This window comes from Aedes albopictus, chromosome 2 (assembly GCF_035046485.1).
Source record: "Aedes albopictus strain Foshan chromosome 2, AalbF5, whole genome shotgun sequence".
Classification (NCBI taxonomy): Eukaryota; Metazoa; Arthropoda; class Insecta; order Diptera; family Culicidae; genus Aedes; species Aedes albopictus.
In genome coordinates, this window is record NC_085137.1 from 135,956,521 (window position 1) to 135,982,045 (window position 25,525).

The 25,525-nt window shown below is 39.7% G+C and overlaps 1 protein-coding gene across 8 annotated transcripts in view; it reads left to right on the forward strand.

Annotated features, from left to right (window-relative positions):
- LOC109417642 (serine/threonine-protein phosphatase 6 regulatory ankyrin repeat subunit A) overlaps positions 1–25,525 on the forward strand; it is a 252,487-nt gene that overhangs the window by 218,651 nt on the left and 8,311 nt on the right. For 4 of the 8 annotated variants that reach the window (XM_029853477.2, XM_062850493.1, XM_062850496.1 and 1 more), the window contains 3 exons: positions 6,601–6,830; positions 13,949–14,077; positions 23,977–24,109. In XM_029853477.2, the coding sequence (XP_029709337.1) occupies positions 6,601–6,830; positions 13,949–14,077; positions 23,977–24,109 (492 nt within the window). Of the gene's footprint in view, positions 1–6,079; positions 6,292–6,600; positions 6,831–13,948; positions 14,078–23,976; positions 24,110–25,525 lie in introns of all 8 variants that reach the window. The other 4 variants (XM_062850497.1, XM_029853479.2, XM_062850492.1 and 1 more) reach the window with 2 other exon arrangements.

Consider the following 25,525-nt stretch of genomic DNA (forward strand, 5'->3'; position numbering starts at 1 on the left):
GCGTTGCGCATTCTCCTTCCCACCGTCCAGAGAGTCCGCATTGACGTCTCCCGCGATAAACCGTTGACGAAGTTCCTCCAATAACCACGTTTCTTCGCTTTCACGAGGCTCGTGAATTTGTTGTGAAGAGAGGAATACCGCTCATAGTTCTCCCGAGTACCGCGCTTCCGGTAGATCTTAAACGCGGCGGATCTTTCGCGATAGGCTCCGGTACATTCTTCATCCCACCACAGTGTGGGGGGTCTTCGCCGTATCGAAGTTCCCGGAACCGGCCTACGCTGCGCTTGAAGAGCACTTTCGACTATTAACGCGGACAAGAATTGGTATTCTTCCTGCGGTGGAAGAACGTCAACCGATTGCTCGCCCTCTGAGACCAATTCAGCATATTTACCCCAGTCGATATGCTTCGTGAGGTCATACGCGACGTCGATCTGGCGAGCCTGACACGAATCATTGGTAACTGAAATTTTGATTGGCAGATGATCACTACCATGGGGATCCTGAATTACCTTCCACGTGCAATCCAATGATAGTGAATTCGAACATATTGAGAGGTCTAACATGCTTGGAGGATCTGGAGGTTTAATTCGGGTTGCTTCCCCGGAGTTCAAAATTGTCAAATTGAAATAGTCGCAGAGGTCATATATCAGGGTTGCGCGATTGTCGTCCTTCGGAGACCCCCAGGCTGTTCCGTGTGCATTAAAATCTCCTAGGATCAACCAAGGCGCAGGCATAGCACAGCATATTTCCGCAAGATCTCTTCGAGATACTCTAGCACTGGGCGGTATGTAAACACTGGCTATACTGAAACTTTTACCTTGTATAGTAACATGACATGCAACTATTTCAGTGTCGTTCATCGGAGGGAAATCAATTCTATAAAAGGAATGGAGCTTTTTAATCCCCAAGATCACCCCTCCATATCCATCCCCTCGATCACAACGAATAATATTAAAATCGTGGAAAGAGACATCTTTATCGGAAGTTAGCCAAGTTTCACTAAGAGCAAATATGTCACAGCATGTGTTGTGGACTAAAAATTTGAACGCATCTATATTTCTAATTAAGCTTCTACAATTCCACTGTAGGACTTCAATCATATCTCCGACCTCACTGGTCAAATTAGCCATCGAAAGATATGAAAGAATCAAGAATCGGCCATTTTGAAGTCAGTTGCTTCAGGAGAGGTCTCACAAAAGGAAGTGCCATGATTATCAAACTTCTTATAGCGGGGGAGACATTCAACGTTTCGAAGATGATATCCACTATCCCAGAAAGAGTCAATTTTCCGGAAGGGTCGACTGGGTTCTGTCGACGTTCCTGTTGACTAGTTTGTTGATTTTCTGGGCGAAAAATTGGGGCAACTGGGGTTTTAGATGCCCCTGGAAGTGACGGAAAGTCTCCAGACGAAAATTTAAAGCCTGGAGGTGATACCTTTTTGGTACTTCCGCTACTTCTTGATTTTGCCAGAGGGATTCGCTGAGCAGGTTGAGAAACAGGGGCGTTTTGAGAAACTTGTTGTTGCAAGTGCCGTTTTGCAACAGCTCGCTTCCTTTTCGTTCCTGTCTCAATTATATTGTACTCCTCGCCTCCCTCAGAGTCAGAGCCTTGATCATCTGCCGGCAGGGATGCGAAGATATTGTTGCTAGTAATAGGATGGGCTGATGAGACAGCAACCGGGGCGATCTTTTTCAGCATTTCTGCATAAGATCGCCTCGATCGCTGTTTAAGTGAGTTTATGTCGCGTTTCTCCCGCTCTACGTACTTCGGGCATGCACTGAGCTCGTGAGGAGGAGATTCGCCACAAGTGGCGCATTTTGGCTCCATATTGCAGGAGCCCTCCGCATGTTGTTCACCGCACATACTGCAACGTGGTTTGTTGCTACAGTAAGGTGCGGTGTGGCCCAACTGCTGGCATTTTGCGCAGTGCATTACCTTTGGTTCGTAGAGGCGAACAGGTAATCGAAGAAGCCCAACCACGAGAACGCCCGGAAGAGCGGAGCCGGAAAAGGTCACCCGGAAAGAGTTGGACGGTTGTTTTGAGCCGTCTGGTTGTGCCTTGTTCATTTGAACGGCATCAAGAACTGGAACCAGTGGGACGGCACGATTTTTAAACCCACCAGCTCCAGACATGATTGCGGCACAGGTTAAATTATCATCGGTGACCACTCCGTAGCACTCTATCTCGCAACTAGGCAGATATGTTTTATATTCCCGCGAAAAGAGTTCAGAGTTAGCAATCTTGTTCGCTTGTTCGCGGTCACTTACCGTGACACGCAGCTTGTCACGGCTGGGTGAGTCTATCTCCAGAACCCCACGAAACGATTTTTCCAGATCTTTTGCGATTTGTAATTTGTTCAGTTTTTTTCCGTTCGGTTTGGGCCGAAAGAAAACCAGAAAGGGACCCTTAGATCCGGGTGGGTAAACTTTCGGGCGGGGGCTCACCGAGTTAGAAGAAGATTCAGGGATAGATGAGAATACAGGGGGTTGAGAAGAAAAGCCAGGCAGACAAAGATTTGTAGCTAAGGGAGTTTTTACCATGGGCTGGGACCGCGTTCCGTTCACCAATGAACTAATTGGAATTATTCCGGAAGAAACCGCACAACGGAATACTTGAGGAGCCTCTGGAGGGTTTTCATCATCGCCAGTCTCCATGATATCAGAATTTTGGGTTTGCACTATTGATGTAGTGGACAGACGAGAAGATGTATCGTCATCGGATGAAATTACGAGGTCCGGTGAACCCCCACCAGTGTCATTCGTTTCCATGCGGGCCTATTTTATTATACCGCAGGAAAACTTACACCAGACAATAAAAAAGACAAAACGAGACAATTTAAGAACGAAAATAGCCAAAACCAGATGTTCTAGGTAGTATCGGAATATCGGGGAAATGAAAAAAAAAAATAGTAGCAACCAACCTAAGCTGTAATATAGTATTAAGAAAAAAAACAAACAAAGAAAAAGAAGGATAGCAACTAAAAAAAATAAAGCCTAATTCAAGGACGTGGTCCTTCCCAAATACAACTAGTTGTCCTACGACGGGAAAAACAACCAAAAGTAATAAAGCGAAAATAAATCCAGGAAAAAAAGGAATCACTGTGGAATAAGGGCGGCAGAGAAAAATGGGGTCAAACCAAAACCAAATAACCACAACAATGTATAAAATAATAACCGGAAAATTGTAAAAAAAACAAAAAAAAATGAAGGAAAAGGATAGCAACTACTTAAATCTACTTAAATACTAATATAGTTTGATGAAATGTGAAAGAAAAAAAAAACAAAGAAAAAGAAGGATAGCAACTGAAAAAAAAAATAATAATAATAATAATGCGACGAAAATGGTCCGCGAAGCGGGAGGAACTACTGTACCTCTGACAAGACGTTGCGTAACAGTAGTTCAGTTTGTAGCTCTACGTCTCAATCAGAAAGCAAAAAGAAAATAAGAGGACGGGGAGATAAATCAGAAGAAAAAAAAATTACCACTTGGATTGGGAACCACTGATTAATCCGAGATCGGCGGGGAGGCAATAAAGAGCAAAATGTTCTAACGATATATTTACCGCATCAGACTGCCAATACAATGACTTTGTTTTGCACCATATACAAAGTCCGCCGAGATGATCGTTAGCTTCTGCCGCTGGTGAACAATACGCTCGCACGCCGGCGAGTGATGTTTTGTTGTCCGTTCCTCACTGTAGGTTGGTGCTCTGGGTGCAGCTGCACCCGACGTGGTGAAATGAACGGGAAGGCTGCCGCCGCGATGATGATTGGTGACGATGGTGATGACGGCGATACAAACGACTATCAATTATTAATTTTTGATAGCGGGTTAAAGATGGATAGTACACGTGATGAACACGTGTCTACTTCCTACGTTGTTCACGGGTCGCCTTAGACACTTAAACTTCGTCCTCGGGGGGAAAACTCGCGATATAAAAAAAACTCACTTGGGAGAAAAAAAAACTCCACCGGCTACGAAGCCAATGCCTGCGACTCAGACACGGTAACACAACCGGCTGCTTCAAGCGAACGACGAGGAATGAATGTATTCTACTTGATGTCATGACCCCAAACTCTCCCAGTATTGTTGTGCTGAATTTCCGCCAAAAAATGAATCCAAAGTTTCACTTAACACATCGAAAATTAACAGCATTATCAGGGCTAATGAAATCAAGACATGTCTCCGTACGGGCTGACTCATCAGCAAATCAATTTTCACAATTGAAGAATGGCCATGTACTTACAAGATGAACAGCGTTTGCCTAGGCGATTGCTGAACTTAGCTCCATGATTAAGTTCTACAAGCGATAACTTATTTTGATCCAGAACTAACCGAAACAAGTGCTTCTATAGCAGTCTGACTATCTGAACAAAGGTATATTACTATACCCATTACGTGTTGTTGAAGTGCCATTAGCACTATGCGCAGAGAAGTATTTTTTTAGTCAAAAAATGGTTCAGTGTCTATCAAATGAGTAAGACTGATGTGGCTTCCACTCATGAGAGTCATCATCAGCATCAGCTCACCATCGAGAAGCGAACCATCACTCATCAGTGTTACATTCGGTGTTGTCTGCTATAGCATATATATATATATATATATATATATACAGTATCGGACAATAAAAATGCACCAAAGCCGTTTTCCCATACAAACTAGTCAACTTTGGATTGCCATATCTCAGTTATGTCTCAACCGATTGTTTTCATTTTTCTGTGACGAACTACAAAACATTTCAATTTTCAAAAACTATTGAAAAAGTTCAGTGATAACTATTGATACAAAAGTTACAGATAGGTTGAATTTTGACAATAAAAATGCACCAAGACAAAAAATTGTGTAGCCAAAAATACTGAAGTCAAATCACTATGGTGTCTTCGGCAAATATGTTTATTCTGTGATGACCAATAAATTTGCTGAAGACACCATAGCTATCTGACTTCAGCATTTTAGGCAACACAATTTTTTGTCTTGGTGCATTTTTATTGTCAAAAAACAACCTATCTGTAACTTTTATATCAATAGTTATCACTGAACTTTTTCAATAGTTTTTGAAAATTGAAATGTTTTGTAGCTCGTCACAGAAAAATGAAAACAATCGGTTGAGACATAACTGAGATATGGCAATCCAAAGTTGACTAGTTTGTATGGGAAAACGGCTTTGGTGTATTTTTATTGTCCGATACTGTACTTCCCTCTATTTTTTTTGTTATATTTTAACTTAGGTTAGTTCTTCACACTACTTCCCTCTAGTCTAGACAACCAGATGGGAACTTCTCCCGAAAGGGAATTCCATGCAATATGTCCTATATGAACCATTATAAGCATTTGTAGGACTCTTGGAGCAAGGACAACTTTGACCCCGTTCAGCAAAAGTGCACAGAATATGGTGTTTGGGTATCGATCCACGGTTGATAGAAGTTTCCTATAGTTTTTTTTTGTAGCGGTAAGTGCAAGAAGTGCTTCTTGCTTAAGATGAATATGTAATAGGTAAATGTCAAAGAGTACTTCAAGTGCTGCCGTAGGAGTTGAAGAGAGTGCTCCAGAGATCGCACATCCTTTGGAGGTGGTTTAATTTTGACTAGATTGGTTTCAGTTTTGCCATTACACGAGACAGACAAATTTCAATCTTGTTAGAAAAGCCTGTTGGAAGTCTATTTTCTAGGTATATAATGTAATTTGAAGGTGAATGGTAAATAAACTATTGTAAAATTTGATTTTTTTTTTATTTCTAGTGTATATCTTTTATATCTTGTCCTTATGAAACCATTCATTTCACTTATAAAGCTTTTTACTGGTAGTTACTTCGATTCTGCATGCTTGCTTCCAATCAACTGACTTGTTGAGCCAATCAAGGGCATTGAATGCTGCCCTTCATCAACACTAAATACAACAACAGACCTCAATCATCACCAACAACAACAACAAACAGCTACAACAACAACCAGTGCAACGAACGAATTGGAATCCCGATCAGACTAGGTGTTAGGACCAAGCATGCCCCGAGCCGGGTTCAGTCCATCTAACAAAGATTTTCCTATCCCCCACATAACAAAATGCCAACGCCCAACGCAGTCCCGATGACGCCGATCATCGCCTTCGAGCGCCTGTTCTTCGCCGTCTTCGGCCAGACCTCACCGGACGACATCAACTCGCAGCGTTCGACGCGTCCCGAGTGGACCGAAAACCTCTTCAAGATTGTTTTTGGCATTTATATGTTAGTCTCCGTAGTTGTACTAATTAATCTTCTTATCGCGATGATGTCGGATACCTACCAGCGCATTCAGGTTAGTTCGAGCTCTGGGTTGCTAAATGCTGTTTTTCTTTTTTTCTTTTCTTTCCCTACCATCTACGTGTAAATGTGTGTCGTTTAAAAAAACTGACCAATTGGAAACCGAAACCGCAAAACAAAACAAAAAAATCAATAATCGGACAATCCAAACCATCATCGGCCGCCGGACCCGACCAATAAACATACGCAACGTCGACCGGCCCCGCCTTCCCACTCACAAATGCCATCACCGCTGTCGCCCATCGCGCGTCCCTCCTGCCAACGCCTATTGCTGCTGCCCACCACCGCCGCCGGCGAACTTCAGTGCGCATGAATCCGATTCTGTCCTTTGAACTGCTCTTTTTCGCTGTATTTGGTCAAACCACCACCGATCAAACACAAATTGATAAAATGACCGCGAATACCCCGAGAACGCAGCCCTATTGGACCGAGTACTTGTTCAAAATTGTGTTCGGCATTTACATGTTGGTATCAGTAGTTGTCCTTATCAATCTGCTCATTGCTATGATGTCTGATACGTACCAGAGAATTCAGGTATCATATGACGAAAACCGAAGAAACATAGAACTCCTTTCCCCCCCTTGGCACTTCACCTAACAAATTCAGAACAGTGCACGAATTGGATTGATTCTCCTTGCACTTAGGGTGTCCTAAAAAAAACTCAACGATGATCGAAAAGTTACGGTGTTCGATGTTATTAAATTAGCATTCATTTAAAATAACTTAGAATTAGTCGACATTTCAGTGATTCACCCTGTATTAGTTTCATAATATCAAATTTAAAGTAATGAACATGTCTGAAACTATCACAGTTGGAAGTGTTTTTTTTTTTCAACTGTACAGGTTTTCTATCAAATAATTTAATAAATTTTCCTCAAGAACACAAATACATACCAGTAGATAACTTTGGGCTGTTTTTTGTACATGATGCTCATGCTAAACTATATTAGAAAAATCGGGCTGAAATTATGAGTAAATATCAGATGTATGTTTGTTAGGGTGTCCCAAAATAGAAAAAGTATCAAAAAGTTAACTTGCTCACCCTTAGAATGATAGATTAGTGTCCTAGCAACAATAGTTCCATACATGAAAACACAATCAAAAAATATTTAGAGGTTGCACGCATCGATTTTATGAAAAATGGACGATTTTTGGTATTTTTACCAAAAAAATGCTAATATGAATTGAAAAATAAAAGAAATAAAAGTCATCAATCAGAGTAAATCATATTTCTGGGTCCCGCAAACAAAGTTTGGAGGGAGTTTAGGTCATCAAAGCTGATTTTATATATTTGGCAAAAGATGAAATATCAAAAAATCGCGATTTTTTTCACCAAAGTTTTCAAAAATGCTCAATTTATAAGGATTTTAAATTTTTTGCTGCGATTCACAATTCCCCTATTTTATAGTAAATTTTGTGTAGAAGATTTCGGCTGAAGACAGTTTTGAGCTATCTCCTTCATGAGCTGAGATATCGGTATAATAATGATAACACAATCAATGAAAAAATCACGTTTTCTTACGTTAGTCGATTTTGTTCACTATTTTCCATGACTACCATGCATTTAAAACAACACACGACAAATGTTAGACATTATAGTACGTGCAAATGTACATTTTTGAAGAATTTCAGGAATTATTGGGTTGCTTTGATCATTACTGATTCATACTGCATGACAGTAACAATATGTAAATGTTTTGAGAGTTAATCATCGTTTCATATCTACATATGCTGAACATAACTTTTCATACCCGCTTTGTGAATACGAAAAGATGTTTTTTCTTAGATTTCATCTGTTGATCAGATAACAGTAGCAAGCCACCGATTAAAAACTTGGAATTTTGGTTGTTTATACATTGTTTATTTTTTTTTAATGGTTGTGTGTTTTAATATAAAGCTTTTTCTCAGGCTGTGGCTTATTTTTCAAAAGATGTTAAAACCTGGAATTTGTATGCTTTTCTAGATTGAAATCACATAAAAAGAAAGACCACAGAATTTAAGCAAAACATATTTAGATTGAGAGGTGGTGCAAAAGCCTTAAAGTTGAATTTTAGAGTAACAAGAATCAAAGGCTTCACTTTGAATGACATATTCTCACAAGCTTCTATCGATTTTCTATCTTTTTGCCTAAATCTCCTCCAATTGATATTCAAATAAACTTGTAGAAAGAAATTTTTAATACCTATCTGGAAAATATGTTTATTTTTTCAATTTTATTCTTCTTTTTTACTGAAAGATTTAACTTTAGGTTTTATAATTTTTCAACTGTTTGAATTTCAAATCTTTTAGCATGCTTTTGCAGATATTGTCGTTGCCTATGTATGCCTTAAACTAGGGGTTCTCAAACTTTTCCAGCTTGCGACCCACTTTTGATTCAAATAGAATTTGGCGACCCACCAACAGGAATTTATATAATATGAGCCATTTTAGAAATTTTTATATTGATTTAAAAAAAACAGATGAATTTCATTGCTTTCATTGTAATGTAAATTGATTTGCACAACAAAATCAATTGAGGGTTGTTTTTGTAATTTTTTACCTAAATTTGGTATGTATTTTGTTTCAATAAAATCCATAAAAAGTTTTCTCTATAATTTCTTTATTTGTTTTGAATTACTTCATGCATACCATCATAAGTTTCTACAAGTATCATCTTGCCTGTTAAGGCCGGAACGAATCTCAGTTTCTTCTTTTGTCACTTTGATCGTTGATTGGTCAAGGGGGGGGATGATAAATAGTAGAAGTATTTTATGAAAAATTACCCAAACAATTAGGCAAAATCATCAAACTCATCGGATTTGTTAAGAAATTTACTCGGCGACTATAATTTCACTTTAAATTTTTTTCAAATTTCTTCAATAATTAATTTTTGTCCCCCCTCTAAATGTTAAATTTTATTCACGAAAAAAAAATAAAAAAAATGTTGAACTCCGACCGTCATTTTCCGAGGGGGTGGAGACATAAGAGAAAATCAAAATTTGTGTAAGCGTAACTGTTTTCCTTTTTTTTTCCTAATTTTTTTTTGGTGAAATTTTCCCAGGCAACAAAAATAAAACAAAGTAAATCTTCTTAAACTCAAACAGGATTTTTCCGATAAAAAAAAAATTGAGGCCGTTACAGTTTTTTTTATTTGATATTTTTTTCTGTTTTTTTTAATTGTTCAGATTTAGGTTTAGGAGCTTTTTAATGTGTTTCTGAGTCACTTGTCATTGGCATTATCAAAAGTTGATGTTTGCTCAACAAATATCCACAACGAATCTTACAAAAAGTCGACAGTTACTTTTTAAGATATCAGATTTTTGCGGAAACTTCTTGGAATACGTTAAGAAATCCATCACAGATTTTTTATCAGGATATTTTTTGGAAAAAATATTCTGGGTATATAAAAAGTTTCATTTTTAATTTAGTACCAAAATAACTCACACAATTTGATCAGAAATGGTTCATAACTTACTTGAATAAATGCAAATGGGGACTTACTTCTTTTTTCGGTTTTTATTTTTGTGTATTTTAACTTATGCTAATTCTACACTCAGGGGTACTTACTGCAGAAGTTTCACAAAGTTAAGCAATCTTAGAAATTCTAAGGTTTTTTTTTTCAATTTGAAGAGATATCTCAAAAGTATTGGTTTTGCAGAGTTTTGGTGGCTCATTTGGGACATTTTTCATTGAACTATTGGGAAGGTCCCACACGGACCGAAAAGTCTGGCAAAAAAATAATAGTTCAATCTCCTCAATCGATGTCAAAGTGAATACTATGAAGCATTCTTCGAGAATATCCTCTGATATTTTTGCAAGGGTTGCAGAGTTCTTCTCTGTACTCTGTCATAAATTTCAATTAGAGGAATTGATATAGTCTTTTCTTCTGAAGTTTGTCCATTTGCAAATATTTTACTAACTTCGTCGAGGATAGCTAAAATCACTTTTTTGTTTTCCTTTGTTTCTAAGAGGAGGCCTTCAGGATTTTTATCTATTGTTTTTTTTTTTTCACTTGTTGAGGTTTATCAAAAGTAGACTTTGCAGTCTTTGAGAAAACTAAAACACTTATAGCTCAGGAAATACAAGATTTTTTGGAAGTAACGTAAAGCGTTTCTTGGATTTTTGTTTTTTTTTCTGTTCAAGAGATATTTTGAGAGCATTGACTTATTTTTTTTTATTTGAATACTACTTTTTGATTTTTTTCTCAACTTTTCGGTTTATTCGGGTGTGTTTTGTGAATTTTCTAGAAACTAGGATTTTTCAGGGCTCTACGAAATTTTGTTTTGTTTTTCATACAATATTGTAGGAAATTCTTCAGTCAATTACACTTCTTTACAGTATAAAACGAAAGTCGTTAACCTCTATCAACGATTAACATTTTTGATCAGCACGTAACTATGTGCTGATTTTGAGTCCGTGCTTCGAAAAGTTTGAAGAAGAGCAGGTTTAAGTATCACCTGAAAATGGTTTTAAAATATTGAATTTATCATAAACCAGTTATCTTGTCTGCAGTCAACCAATTTTCAATCATTTCGCATGAATAGGAAGATACATATTATGTGTTTCGAGCATGTGATCACAATATTTACGATACAGTGTTGCAAGTCGAGCTTTAGATGAGTATTGGACAACTTCCTTAAGTTATAGCAAATCTTTCAAAAAATCGTAAGATTTGGTGTTTTTTTTTCAAAAATAAAAAAAATCCTTCATAACTTGTTGTTGAATAATAAGAAGCTAGCGAATTACAGTAATTATTTTTGCTCAATCGGTGCATTGGCAATGGAGTATGAGATGCATGAAGGGAGCTTCTTTCCTAAAAAAAAACAGAACCACAATCGATTTCAAATCGTCAGCCATGTGTAGAAAGACAGAAAAAAACTCCGCTCTACTTTTGTTTCCACTTGGTGTTAATTCGAGCTCAGGGCATGGTTCTACTCTGAAAATGAACATCAGCTTACCGAGTTCGAAAATGCTGTAAAATAGCGTTATTAACAAATTATGTATAAATTTCCTTCATGATGTATCTAGACTCTTAAGATTTCTTTGAAATCCTGTCATGGTTTTCTTGAGGAACAAAATGCCAATACAAGAAATTTTTAACAATTTTTTCCCAGGAATTGCTTGACTCAAAAAATCAATTTAGGAAAAAAAAAACAGACATATTTTGAAAAATTTGTCTTAGCATTTCTCCCCTCTTCTTTTTTATAATAATTTCTTTTTGGAATTATACAAGATACATATCAATAATGCTCTTCATACTTTAACCGAATTTCTCCAAAATGAATATTGGGTAATTTTCCAATTGTTGCACGGCTAAAAACTCGCCTATTGTTGCACACTTCATGTTATTCTTATGGAGTGTGTAACAATTGGAAAATTTTTAGCCTTGCAATAATTGCCAAATTACCCTAAATGTTAGCAGTAATTTTTTTTTATTTTTTTTTTATTTTTTAACGGCAGTATTCAAAAGGCTTTCGGGATTCTTAAAATACATCTTAAAGGAGGATTTTAATTCCTTGAGCTTGGTCAAGACACAATAAAAAAAATATATTCTCTAGAGCTGTTCAAGAATTTCTAATTGTAGTTTATTAAGTATGTCACCATGCATTCCCTTCATGTCCATCTAGATCAATTTAAACATGCAAATTTTAGGGATTTTTTGAGAAACCGATTTTAGAATTATGTCAAATATTTCCCAAATCTACATTAGGAATTCGTCGCATTTTTTGGAATGAATGCCGTCTTCTTTTCACGTATTTGTTTTCTTTTTTATAATCCAACAAAGGAGTTCTTTGAATAATTCTTCGACATGACACATGTCCAACAAACAAAACATCTAAATATAAATTGCTGAAAGACAAACGAACGAAAAGAATCGCTTAGTATAAAATTTAAGCAACATCGATCAATTCCACTCTTTAAACGTGTCATCCTCATTCTAATACCTTACTAACATGTTTTATTAAGTATTAGTACAGGTTGGACTCGATTATCCGATGTCGGGTCTTGAAGCTTCCCGAATAAATATCTCAGAGACAGATTGCAGAAGAAAATTTAAATTCAGACATTTTGACGAATCAAATGTGTTTAGGATTCAGTCAAAATTTCAGCTTTCTACAGCAATCCGTTTTCAGATCTTGATTCGAGTAGCTTCAAAACCCGACTCCGGATAATCGAATCCGACCTGTATTATAACATTATTCATACATATCTTGCGAAAATGTGGTTTGCTAATTGTCTTTATGGCGGAATTTATTTTCTCTTAGCCAGTGATAGGTGTAGCAACGGTATTAATGATATTGAATTGATGAAAATGAAAATAAAAAAGAGGTTAAGTTTTAAAGAGAAAATAGGCTAAGTGTACCAGTTGTCGCCATCGTAGTGGTTCACTTTTATCCGTATCGGGTATTCAAAAAAAAAATGCGTGTTTGCGTGTTTAATACTAAGATTCAGTTAAAATGTTGCCAATAAAACCCTCATAAAAAATAATGTTCCAAATATCCACTCTGACCAAATAATAAGTTATTATATTGACTTACTCTAATGTAAAGTGCTCCAGCTAGTGCTTGAGATGTCATTTCGACGTATCTAAATTCTACCACCTACAGCTCATTCTAGAAGGTGAACATGAGAATATGGTATATGAAAAACTTGTGCGGCTAGATTAGTTCTACAAGAAAGTCACGGAAAACCACTGTTTTCCGAATACATATTTAAGGTAAATATCACGGACCACGCACTACCTCCGAAAAATGTCAATTGATATTCATGGTGAATATGAATCGGCATTTTTTGAAGGTAGTCCGTGACATTTACTTTAAATATTCGAAAAAGGACGTTTTTCTGTGACTTTCTTGTAGATCTAGTCTAGACGCACAAGTTTTTCATATACCATATTCTCATGTTCAGCTTTTAGAATGAGCTGTAGGTGGTAGAATTTCGATAGGTGGAAATGGCATTTTAAGCATTGGCTCCAGCTTTTATGAATGATAATTATATAATAAGAATGTCGACTTAATTGAAAATAGTGTTATACATACATTTATGTTCTCTTAATTAAGGTTTGAACACTGTAATCTTTCGAACAACCAACGTATGTAGTTGGACAATGGACACCCTACCTTGCACAACCCCCAAGATGTTTCTTTAGATCCATTGGAAAAACCAAGTTTGTAGTTTATTCTGGTAAGGGCGCACACCCATCTTTCGGGCTTCTACCCATCTCTCAGTGTTCTCGATATTCTCACACACAGTCACAACCTTTGCTTTTATTCTCCGACTTTAAATGTCTAATCCTTCAACAGTCTAATCCGAAGAGGGATCAATGACGGGTTTGAATGACTCCCGATGAATGGCCCCTGCTGAAACCGTTGCCGGATCATCGGTCCCATCAGAGCGGCCTAGAGTCTGTTCCGACCCGTCAGTGGCCTGGTGGGTGTGCGTTATATGACCAAATAAATTGCTATATTTCACTGTATTATGTTCTGTTTTATGTTCCCGTTGTTCATGTTACCTTCACCATCCTCCATGATAACTGTTTTTTTCTTCAAATGCTTAGTCGCTTTAATGCTTCAGCAATTTTTGCTTGTTCTTTTCTCGTTTTCGTATTCTGCGTCTTCTGTGCGTTACTGTGTTATTATGTGCGTGCGCACGCGCCCCATTGAACGCGCCAGGCTCAATCCGACATCGAGTGGAAGTATGGTCTGTCGAAGCTGATCCGGAATATGCATCGAACTTCGACGGCCCCGTCGCCGATGAACCTGATTACTACGTGGTTCGTGTGGATAGTGGAAAAACTGCGGGTAAGTTGGATGTTGTGTTCCGCCGTGAGGTAAGGAGGTGAGATGCAGTGTGCGTAAATGTTCAGCATTTCCAGGAAGTATTTCCAATAATTCTAATAGACTTAGAGTTTTGTGTTAAATCAAAAAGCAATACTATATTTGTCATACAGGATTACTTGAAATGTTAGCCGTCGAAAATTCAACAGTTTAGATTCAAATCAGTTCGATGTCTTTGGGACCATTATAAAACATTTTCTCCTTTTATTTCATTTGACCTAAATTGTTTTTCAATCAGAGCCCTTATCGATTGTCAGGACGAGAAAAAACATCGAATTCGAATTTTACAGTTCATAAATTTTAAAGGGTCAATCAATTCATGCAAGATGTATCAACTTAGCATATACAATCGAATGTTTTTATCGTTATAAAATATAAATGGCCGTTTCATCTGAATAAATAATGAATGGCCCTTTTAAAGCTGTCTGTAATACCCAACGATGCCAGATGATATTCTATGTCACTCGTAAAAAAATTCGGGTGAAAAATCTGTATCCTATACAAATCAAAAATCTGTACTTCATATAAACGCAATCTGTACAGATGTTCAAAAATCTGTATAATACAGATAAATCTGTATACATGTCTCTGATACATGGCATCCCTGATAATACATTAGGTAGCGCAGAACCATCTGACCCGCATATATGAATTAAAATCGTACTTAAGTATTGGTAGAAAGGGAATTTCTAAATATCTCTGCAAGTTTAAATGCAGTTTTGTTATACTTATAAAAAACTCATAATATTAATCTCACAACGCCGGGGCCCGTGGCGAAATTGGTCACACGTTTGCTTCATAAGCAGATGAACAAAAGAGCTGTAAATTCGGTTAAGTGATTGAAGAATAAAAAAAATAACCTCACACGGAAACCTCTAACGGAAATGCACTGTTTTAAAAGGCATTGGCTGATTTCTGAGAATCAAAAATATTTATTATGCATATTATTTGCTTCAATAACAAATTATCGATATAATATTGAAAATTTATGAAAAGCTGTTCATTTGATTGCTAAATTGTGTTAGTATTAGGAGTGTCCAAAGTAGCCCCCGGTTCTCTAGATTTTTTTTCCGGTTTGTATATGTAAAACTTTTTTGTTTATTGATGGATTTAGTTCAAATTTTGCCATAAACTTGAAAAAATCACGGCGATAACGAGTTATAAAGAAATGAAGTACGCCGGACTCCATCGAGATCCGTTTTTGTTGCAGATTCATGTTCAATGTTGTTGGTTCTGTCCATGCTCAAAGTAGGGTTCCTGTGGTGTGCTTTCATTCCAAGCCTCATCCGCGCAAGTTTCGGTTTTAAACCCAACGATGAGCGAACCGCAGGCTAGTCACGCTGTCTTAAAGGTGTCATTGTTCCTTAGAAATATCCGTTGTTTGAGCTGGTTTGCCATCAGAGTTTGTGATTACAATCAGAGATGTCCATATCCTCAATGTAGCAAAGAGAAATAGAAAATACACCACTTTTGCTGTTCATCTCAACAGGAGGCTAGTGTAGAATTAGCATAAGTTAAAATACACATAAATAAAAACAAAAAAAAAACAGGAGGCTGTCTCTTATATGCAGAGATGGCATACACCTCAGAGCGCTAAGTGAGAAGATAAAAAAATACACATTACACACAGCCTGCATGATGAGAAAGAGTGCGTGTAAAGAATTATCTTCTGCGTGGTCTGACTGCACGCGCTCGGCATCGTTGTCGCATCGCGCACGACGCGTCGATGAGCGCAGGAAAGCAAGAGAAAGTACAGTCCGACACACAGCTCACATCGCAGCGCTGCGCTACTCTGTACTGCCGAGAGCCTACAACTTGCAGCTCAGACAGCGCAGATGTGTAGCACATTCCTAGAAATGAGCGAAGCTCACGCAGAAGAAGTTTGAGCTCAGAGACGTCTCGCGCAGCTGGCGGGGCAACTTACACATTCGCACTCTCGCGCAAAGTTTTATGGCTGAGCGGTGTGTGTTTGTTGCCGGTCCACATTCGTAGCAAAACAGAGCGGCGCACATTTTATTGAAGATGTGTACGCAGAGCTGTTTATCAGTGTATCCATGCCATCTCTGCTTATATGTGGATCCACCTCTGAGATTCGGATGCGTGCAATTCGCCTTGACGGAGGCTCTCTGAGAGAATTGCGCTGTGCGTGAAACCATTTTTTTTTTAACATGGGAAAGGATAGGAGCTGCATTTTCAAATGCTTCTAAAATATTTTAGGGACTTCTGATTGAAAAAAGTGTTAAGGTTTTGCAATATACTTTCAATTAGCTACATTATAACTGGTTTAAGACAAAAGTTTTTAAATTACAATGTTATGTCTATAATATAGCGTATCAAAATCTCATTCGATAACATAAGGAACGTTTTGCTTGAAAAAAAATCTATAAAGAATTAGAAGCATTTGAAAATGCAGCTCCTATCCTTTCCCATGTTAAAAAAAATTGTTTTCACGCAAGCGCAATTCTCTCAGAGAGCCTCCGTCAAGGCGAATATGATGGCCAAAAATATATATATCTTGTCTCCCTGAGCACTGGACCATAAAACAGTGTGGTGAGAGTGCTTTAAAATTCTCTCCGGTGAATGTGTAAAAAATAACCACAGCGCGCGCTCCAGTGAGGTTGTTGCGCCAGAGTGTGCACTGCGGTGAAACACCGGAGAGTTACGAGACCCAGTGACACCATGGTGCGGATTCGGTAGCTGCTGGGTGAAAACACGGGAGAGCGCGCGAGAGCGAAGCACGCGTAAGAGTGAGCCACACTCGATCCAAGGTGAACGAGCAAGAGCACACACTAGCGCTTGGTCTACCCACCACCCAAAACAAGAGAAACTGGTTTCCTGGTGTGGTTAAAAATGTTCAAAACTTCAGTGTAGTTGATAAACTGACGCCCCTTCGAATCACTACGGTGAAAGGCCATCCGAGATGTCGATTTAAAATAGGATTCATCTGTGGTGTAGTGTCCTTAAGAGCTTCACCCCGAATAAATTCTAAAATCTACATGGACAAAGATGTGCGAGTCGCGTGATTGCGTCCTTCAGGAATAAAATAATGTTGTTCACAGGACTTCGATAGGGCGTATGTCGCATGTGCGGTTGTCCGTGATATTATACTAAGTAAGTAGATGCTTCAGAATCCGACAATTTACGATTACAGTGCTCCACTGTTTTTGTTTTTGAATATGCCAAACAATGTAGTTTAGTTGGACATATCTGACGACACTGCCCATGGGAATGTCTATAGGTACTTACCCTTCTGCAGTGTTGATAAAACAACCCAGTCTCTTCGAAATTGCAAATCCTGCCATTTCAGTGGGCTCAGTTTGATCTTCCAGTGAAAAGTGGTTCTCTACCCAAGTAATCAACAAGCCGTAAAAATGGCATTTAATCGGCTCCATTGTCGAATATAGAGCATGATTTCCAGAGCTTATAGGCACTATATCCTCATTTAGAGCTGCTTAAAAGCCGCTTTTGGCAAATTATTCGGCTGATATAGGACTTTCCGTACCTGAAGTGACAAAAAAAATCTGTTTATCTCATGTTCCATTCTCGATCGGGATTCCATACCATGTATTCTAGGTACTTCCACACAACCGTGATCTTTTCGAATTTAAATCACGATAATGTGGTGTCAACTGCTTGGCAGGATGTCGTTTATCAATTCTTCGTTGATGGTGACTAACAGGAATTTCATGCCGATCAGAAGAAGACTTAATCTGCAAGCACGATAAAATCAGTGATGGTCATTGAAGCTGATAGATGTTTCTGTGGGGTGTGAATATAGTTTAGTGTTATTCCCGCTGTGTGTCCTTCCCCTAGCAAGTATCAGGGACAACCAGCACCATGACGAGGTTGTAAGAGTGAAGCTGCCTTATTGAGGAGAGGAGCTCTTGCGGAGCAAGTCGCCTTCATCGTTCATTTTTCATTTATTAAGTTAACATCAAATTCATGATAATACTGAAACAACAATTTGCCGCCATAATACTCGATTTGCAGCTGCAGCTCTCCAACGTCGGTCACGCCCAACACTCGCCAGATCACGCTCCACCTGGTCCGCCCATCGTGCTCTGCGCTCCACGCCTTCTTGTACCAACCGGATGGTTAACAAACACCAACTTTGCAGGGTTGTTGTCCGGCATTCTTGCAACATGCCCTGCCCATCGTATCCTTCCGGCTATGGCCACCTTCTGGATGCTGGGTTCGCCGTAAAGTGCAGCGAGCTCGTGGTTCATCCTTCTCCGCCACACACCGTTCTCCTGTACGCCGCCGAAGATCGTCCTTAGCACCCGTCGCTCGAAAACTCCGAGTGCTTGCAGGTCCTCCTCGAGCATCGTCCATGTCTCGTGTCCGTAGAGAACCACCGGTCTTATTAACGTCTTGTACATGGTACATATGGTGCGGGGGTAAATCTTTTTTGACCGCAGTTTCTTCTGGAGCCCATAGTAGGCACGACTTCCACTGATGATGCGCCTTCGTATTTCACGGCTCACGTTATTGTCAGCCGTTAGCAAGGAACCGAGATAGACGAATTCTTCTATCACCTCGAAAGTATCCCCGTCTATCGTAACATTGCTGCCAAGGCTTGTCCTGTCTCGCTCAGTCCCACCTACTAGCATGTACTTTGTCTTAGCCGCATTCACCACCAGTCCGACCATTGCTTCTTCACGTTTCAGGTGGGTGTACTGTTCTGCCACCGTTCCAAATGTTCTAGCAATAATATCCATGCCATCCGCAAAACAGACTTATTGGCTGGATTTCGTGAAGATCGTACCCCGGCTGTTGAGCCCGGCTCATCGCATAACACCTTCCAAGGCGATGTTGAATAGTAGGCAGGAAAGTCCATCACCTTGTCGTAGTCCCCGTCGAGATTCGAATGAACTAGATAGTTCACCCGAAATCCTTACGCTGTTCTGCACATCGTCCATCGTTGCTCTTATCAGTCTCGTCAGCTTCCCGGGAAAGCTGTTCTCGTCCATAATTTTCCATAGCTCTGTGCGGTCGATACTGTCGTTCGCCGCTTTGAAGTCGATGAACAGGTGATGCGTTGGGACCTGGTATACACGGCATTTCTGGAGGATTTGCCGTACGGTGAAGATCTGGTCCGTTGTCGACCGGCCGTCGATGAAACCGGCTTGGTAGCTTCCCACGAACTCATTTATTTTAGGCGAAAGACGACGGAAGATGATCTGGGGTAGCACTTTGTAGGCGGCATTCAAAATGGTGATCGCTTGAAAGTTCTCACACATTAACTTGTCACCTTTCTTGTGGATGGGACAGATTATCCCTTCCTTCCACTCCTCCGGTAGCTGTTCGGTTTCCCAGATCTTGACTACTAACTGGTGCAGACAGGTGGATAACTTTTCCGGCCCCATCTTGATGAGTTCTGCTGCGATACCGTCCTTACCAGCCGCTTTGTTGTTTTTGAGCTGATGGATGGCATCCTTGACCTTAACTTCCCTCAGCGTGGGAGTTGGTTCGTTCCCGTCCTCTGCTGCACCAACATAGTCATTTCTTCCGCTGCCTTGGTCCTCCGTGCCTACATTCTCTTCGCCATTCAGGTGCTCGTCGAAGTGCTGCTTCCACCTTTTGATCACCTCACGTTTGCCCGTCAGGAGGCTCCCGTCCTTATCCCTGCAGATTTCGGCTTGCGGCACGTAGCCTTTGCGGGATGCGTTGAGCTTCTGGTAGAACTTACGTATTTCTTGTGAACGGCACAACAGTTCCATTTCCTCGCAATCCGCTTCTTCCAGGCGGCGCCTTTTTCTCCCGGAAGAGACGGGTCTGCTGCTTCCGCTTCTGTCTGTATCGCTCCACATTCTGTCGGGTTCCATGCTGCAGCATTACCGCCCGCGCTGCATCCTTCTCCTCCAGAACCGCTCTGCGCTCCTCATCGAAACAATCGTTTCGTCGACTCTGTTCTACGTACCCGATAGTGCTCTCGGCTGCGTTATTGATGGTTGCTTTGACTGTACTCCAGCAGTCCTCTAGAGGGGCCACATCGAGCACACCCTCGTCCGGCAACGCTGCCGCGAGATTCTGCGCGTATGCGGTGGCGACATTCGGTTGCTTCAGTCGCTCTAGATCGTACCGGGGTGGCCGCCGGTAATGTACATTGTTAGTAACGGAGAGTTTTGGGCGCAGTTTAACCATCACCAGGTAGTGATCAGAGTCGATATTAGCGCCACGATAGGTCCTGACGTCGATAATGTCGGAGAAGTGCCGTCCATCAATCAGAACGTGGGCGATTTGCGATTCCGTTTGTTGTGGTGATCTCCAGGTGTAACGATACGGGAGGCTGTGCTGGAAGAAGGTGCTACGAATGGCCATGTTCTTGGAGGCGGCGAAATCGATGAGGCGTAGGCCATTTTCGTTCGTCAGCTGGTGGGCGCTGAACTTTCCAATCGTCGGTCTAAATTCCTCCTCCTGGTCTACCTGAGCGTTTAGATTCCCTATGATGATCTTGACGTCGTGGTTTGGGCTGTATGATTTCCGTGCCCGTGACATTGCCCCCGTAGTTTGCCATTCGTCACTATTTAGTTCCTTCTGCATGTTGTACGTATGCGGTCGCTCTCGGTCCTTCTCTCTCTGAACGAAAGAATTGGACAGATTCAAAGTTTTGGCCACATCCCTGACCGGAGATTTGTGATTTTGTTTAAACTCTATTACTGCACTCTTCTGACACTGATTACCAATAGAAGATTCATTCTTACCACCAGTGTGTTAATTTGTCAAATTACAGTTATCCGCACCGACGCCCAGTGGCTGCTGCGTCGTAGATTTGTTTTTGTTTTGATTATCGTCTCGACAACCCATGTGCCACTCTCTGAAGTTCAAGCAACGAAAAATTCACTACCTCGCTGTCTGCTGAATTTCAACCACCCACTGATATTCAAAGTCAGCTTATTCATCTTCAATTGATATTTTTTGGTTTAGGCACGATTTAAAAGCAAAAAGTGCTGCTGGTGCAAACCATTCACCTAAGGCAAGTATATTAAATAAAATTAGAACAAAATATCGACAATTGCGTGCCTTAAATAGTCTAAAATCACAAAAATTCATTTCCAATTTAAAAAAAATCAAATTCATATTCACCGAGCCCGCGCTGAAGATCAAAACTGAACTTCAGCTACAGCTGATTACACTACAAGGCGTAGCTCTCATTGTCTTACTTTCTCTTTGTCATGTTTATTCTCGGCGTCATTCTGGTGGGTGACTGCGTTCGTGTATTTGTGTTAGTTTTCGCACTGATTGAACATCATTGGGCTGAATTTTGCAGGCACTGCTTACCACACTCCTACTTCTGTTCAATTCTCATAATATCGTATTGTCGTTTAATCATACACTGAGGATACTGTTCGTATGTTTTTCATAGTTCACATCTTATGAATCAGTTATTTTTATTTTTTTCATCATTTCATATTCTCGTAATGTATGAAAACATTGAAAAGCGAAATCCATAAGACTTGTCGTATGAAAAATCTCATAAGAAGCATCGTATGAAAATCATAAGATGAGTTATGAAACATCATTGCTAAAAAAACAACAAAACCATTTATTGGCTTCTAACCACTGCAACTTCCGAAGCGTCGATGACCGAATGAGTAAAGCACGCACTCGCCAACCTTGACGTTCCTGGTTCGATTCCAGGTTGCGATTTTTTTTTAATTTGTGCAAAATATTTCATAAAAATATGTATGATAGTCATAAGACATAATTTTAGTTTTATACGTTATCGGTATGATTGTCATACGTGAGTGTAATGAAATTTATACAGTAACAGTATGACAATAATAGTTGGCGCTTTAAATCCAAAATCATAGTTCGTAACTATGATTTTCGCAAGAAATTCTTGTGGCAAAAAATCATAGTTGATTCGTATGATTTTCGGAGTTGCAGTATCCTCAGTGTACGACTCGCCGTTGAGTGCATGATTCTGAGTTGTTTTCTGAATGGCGAATGACGCCACAGATTTTTATTTTCGAAAAACTCACATTTAAATACTGTGGACAATACAAGTGGACAATTCACTCTAAACTATTTCTTCCCAAGCTTAACCCACGAGTAGTCGCATCTTCGACCACTCTCAGTGACACCGCGCTAACGTAGTGTATCACAAACGTGCTTTTTTCATGGTACGTGTACTCAGTACACGGCGCGACCGCTCCCGGGTTAAAAAAAAATCCTTATGTAATGTGGGACACTCTTTACTAAACATTGCCTAGCGAACGGATTTCAAACCAAAGTGTTCACTACCAGAAAACTGAACCCTGCTGAGCAACTATGCCGAAGACCTTGTTATACCGAATCAGTATTTTGAAGTTCACAAGTTTGATCTTTTTTGACAGTATACATTCCAAACTAAAGTCTCTCGTATTAGTGAGAACTTTACCGGAGAGGGCACCCTTCTTATTCTTCTGGTTTTTAGAATACGTACAGGGGATAGACAAAATGATCGTGAAAGGCAAAATTTTCACTTATCAAAAAATGATCAACTAGCTGTAACTTTTCGAAACTTGTTTCGATTGTCAGCTAGTCCTAATACTGTTAGCACAACTATGGCGAAGGCACCAATCTCCTCTAGATCCTGATTATCATATTTTTTTGGTAATCGAGATCAACGTTGAACAATGTGAGTGGCCAACTCCGAGGCATTGTGAACCGGGGCCCTTCAGAATATCGAATAAATGTGTTGAATGGAAGTAACAGTTAACCGTACGTGCAAAACACCCAAAAACTATGACATACCTCCCGCATAACATTTTATCCTGTTTCTTAAATACCATGTCGATTCTCAAAAATATTTATTTATTTTTGTATAGGTTACTAATAAGTAACGTAAAATTCTGAATTCCATCATGTTTTTGAAATATAATGAGTGGACACATTGGCCACTGAACAGTTCTTGAGAAAAACATTGGCTGTGACATTTGTTAGCCTAATTCTGAGCCAACATTCAGTCTCAACAAAGGTTGAGCCTTTGAATTGAAATACTGCTATTAAGCCCATCATTGTTAGCAAATTCACAAACAAATGACATATACAGAAAGTGAAGACTCTCTTTGATGGTGAACTTGGTCTGTGATTGAGTAGAACTGGGCATAATATCGGTGCGTCAAGCCATTGGCTTCTTGTAATGTTGGTCTAGAATTGGTCATGCAATCTGAAATCTTCAAAGCAACTAGAAAAATGTGTCCTTAAACCAATGATGACGCCAATTCAAGGCTTCAGTCATTAATTAGATTTGGTTTTGGAGATTCCAGAGTTCATATCGCAATCGATGTTTGAAGAACTTGTTTACTACGACAGCTGTCCCGACGGCAGTTTATGTTCTCCATTGTTTGGCCAACAACATATTTGAAAACACTTTTTCTTCGACCTTATCACATAACATTTCAAATCCTAGCACAACGATCTTTCTTCGAATACTCTTCTGAACCTATAATTTGAAGTATGTAAAGAAAGTTTCGGACCAGTTTGTTGTCTCTAAATAAGAAACATTTTTTACAGGCTTGGATCTCACTTTTTTGAAAACACTATTTGTTTTTGAGTTCCCCGGTGCAGTGACTGCAGCATCTGTTTAAACCATAATCTTTCCGATTTTCATATATCGTGAGCCAACATCATCCAATGATAATCCAAATAATACTCACGATATTGGAAATCGCTATCTGCTTAACTTCCTCTGCCTATCGCTCTAACAAAAACATCATTTTCTACAATCACTAATCGATATATCCTTTCTACTTCTGTTCACCCCGTTCATCGCAATATCCCAACCAATCAACACTCCAACTCACTACAACCAATCAATCGCGACACCCGAACGCTGCACCACCCCCGCCCTGCAAATAACCAAAACCCCACCACAGGCCAAACTGGTCAAGAAGAAACGGCCGTCGCTGGTGCAGATGATGAACCTCCACCGGGGCCAGCAGAGTCCCCGCTCCAAAGCCGGTGCCAAATGGTTGTCGAAAGTGAAGAAAGGTCAGGTGGCTCCAAAAGGTGTGCACGTGTGCTTGGTAGTATTTTGCTGCATCAATCTCCCCGCCCCCCTGACCGCGGACGTAGTGTCGTGTCGCTACCTCTGGCCTTTCTACCTTCGGCTAACCGGAGTGTGTTGTAGATTTTTTGGTTTTTGATGTTTTTGAAAGTTTTCCGTTTTAGGCTCTTGATTTTTGAAGACTCAATATATTTTATGTTGAAGTTTTTTTCTTCTAAGATTCCAAGTGAGGAATAACCGAATCAATCGCAGTATGTTATTAATTGCAGTATGGCTTGAGTATAACGTTGAGGGTTGAACATTTAGTTAATTGAGTATTTTGGTGTAATTTGCTAGCGTATTTTTATCTGAGTAGGTTTGGGTAGATTTGAAACGTAATTTTAGTTTCTTCTATTTTCAGTGATTTACTTTCTTATCTCCCTTATTCATCTAGGAATCTGATGAATCAATCTAATGTGACGAACGAAACTTTCGAGCCACCATTTTTAAGCTTTCCCGTACAATTCTTAACTTGTTTGCATATTACTAATATCATCCAAATCTTTTGTAGTATTCCCTTTATCAATAACTTCTCCATCAATTTATTCTTGTCTCCTTCTTAAAATCACCCTATTACCCTAAAACATTTTCAAACTGTTTTTCAAGTCCCATTTGAATACATTTAATTACACACGTAGCTATGAGATGCTACTGCAAAAGTTATGAAGCAAACAGGACGATTACATGGGTATTACATCCTTAGCAAATCCCCATTTTTGAAATATAGTGTATTTTAGGAACCTTCAGAATATCTGAAGAAAGTTGCCGGATTTGGGTTTGTCAAAACCCCAATCGTTAAGGCGTACACTATGCCAGCGAGCTCGACCTGCAACTGTCTCTCAACCCATTGAAACAATTCAAAACGAACGTGAACCCCTCCTACGACCCCATAAATCTCCCTAAAGTATCTTGAGACTACCTGAAACATCCCTGAAAACTACATGAATCCCCTTGAGACCCTCAGGAAAAGCCCCAGGAAAGTTCCTTAAAACCCCGTGAAATTCCAACGGATCGTTCTGCCTGATCCATACAGCACACATATCATAGAAGAGTCGCCTTTGTAAACCTTTAACCCTTGAAACCTTTTCGGAACTCTCTTTGACCCTTTTTGAAACGTCTCTGAAACCTCCTGAGCTCCCTCGAAACCCCTCGAACACCCCCTATAAGGGGCTGTCCATAAACCACGTGGTCATTTTTTTAGACTTTTCAAACCTTCTTCTTCATTGTGGCTCTACGTCCCCACTGGGACTTGGCCTGCTTCGCTTCAACTTAGTGTTCTTTGAGCACTTCCACAGTTATTAATTGAAGGGCTGTCTTTGCCTGCCATTGCATGAATTTGTATATTGTGAGGCAAGTACAATGATACACTATGCCCAGAG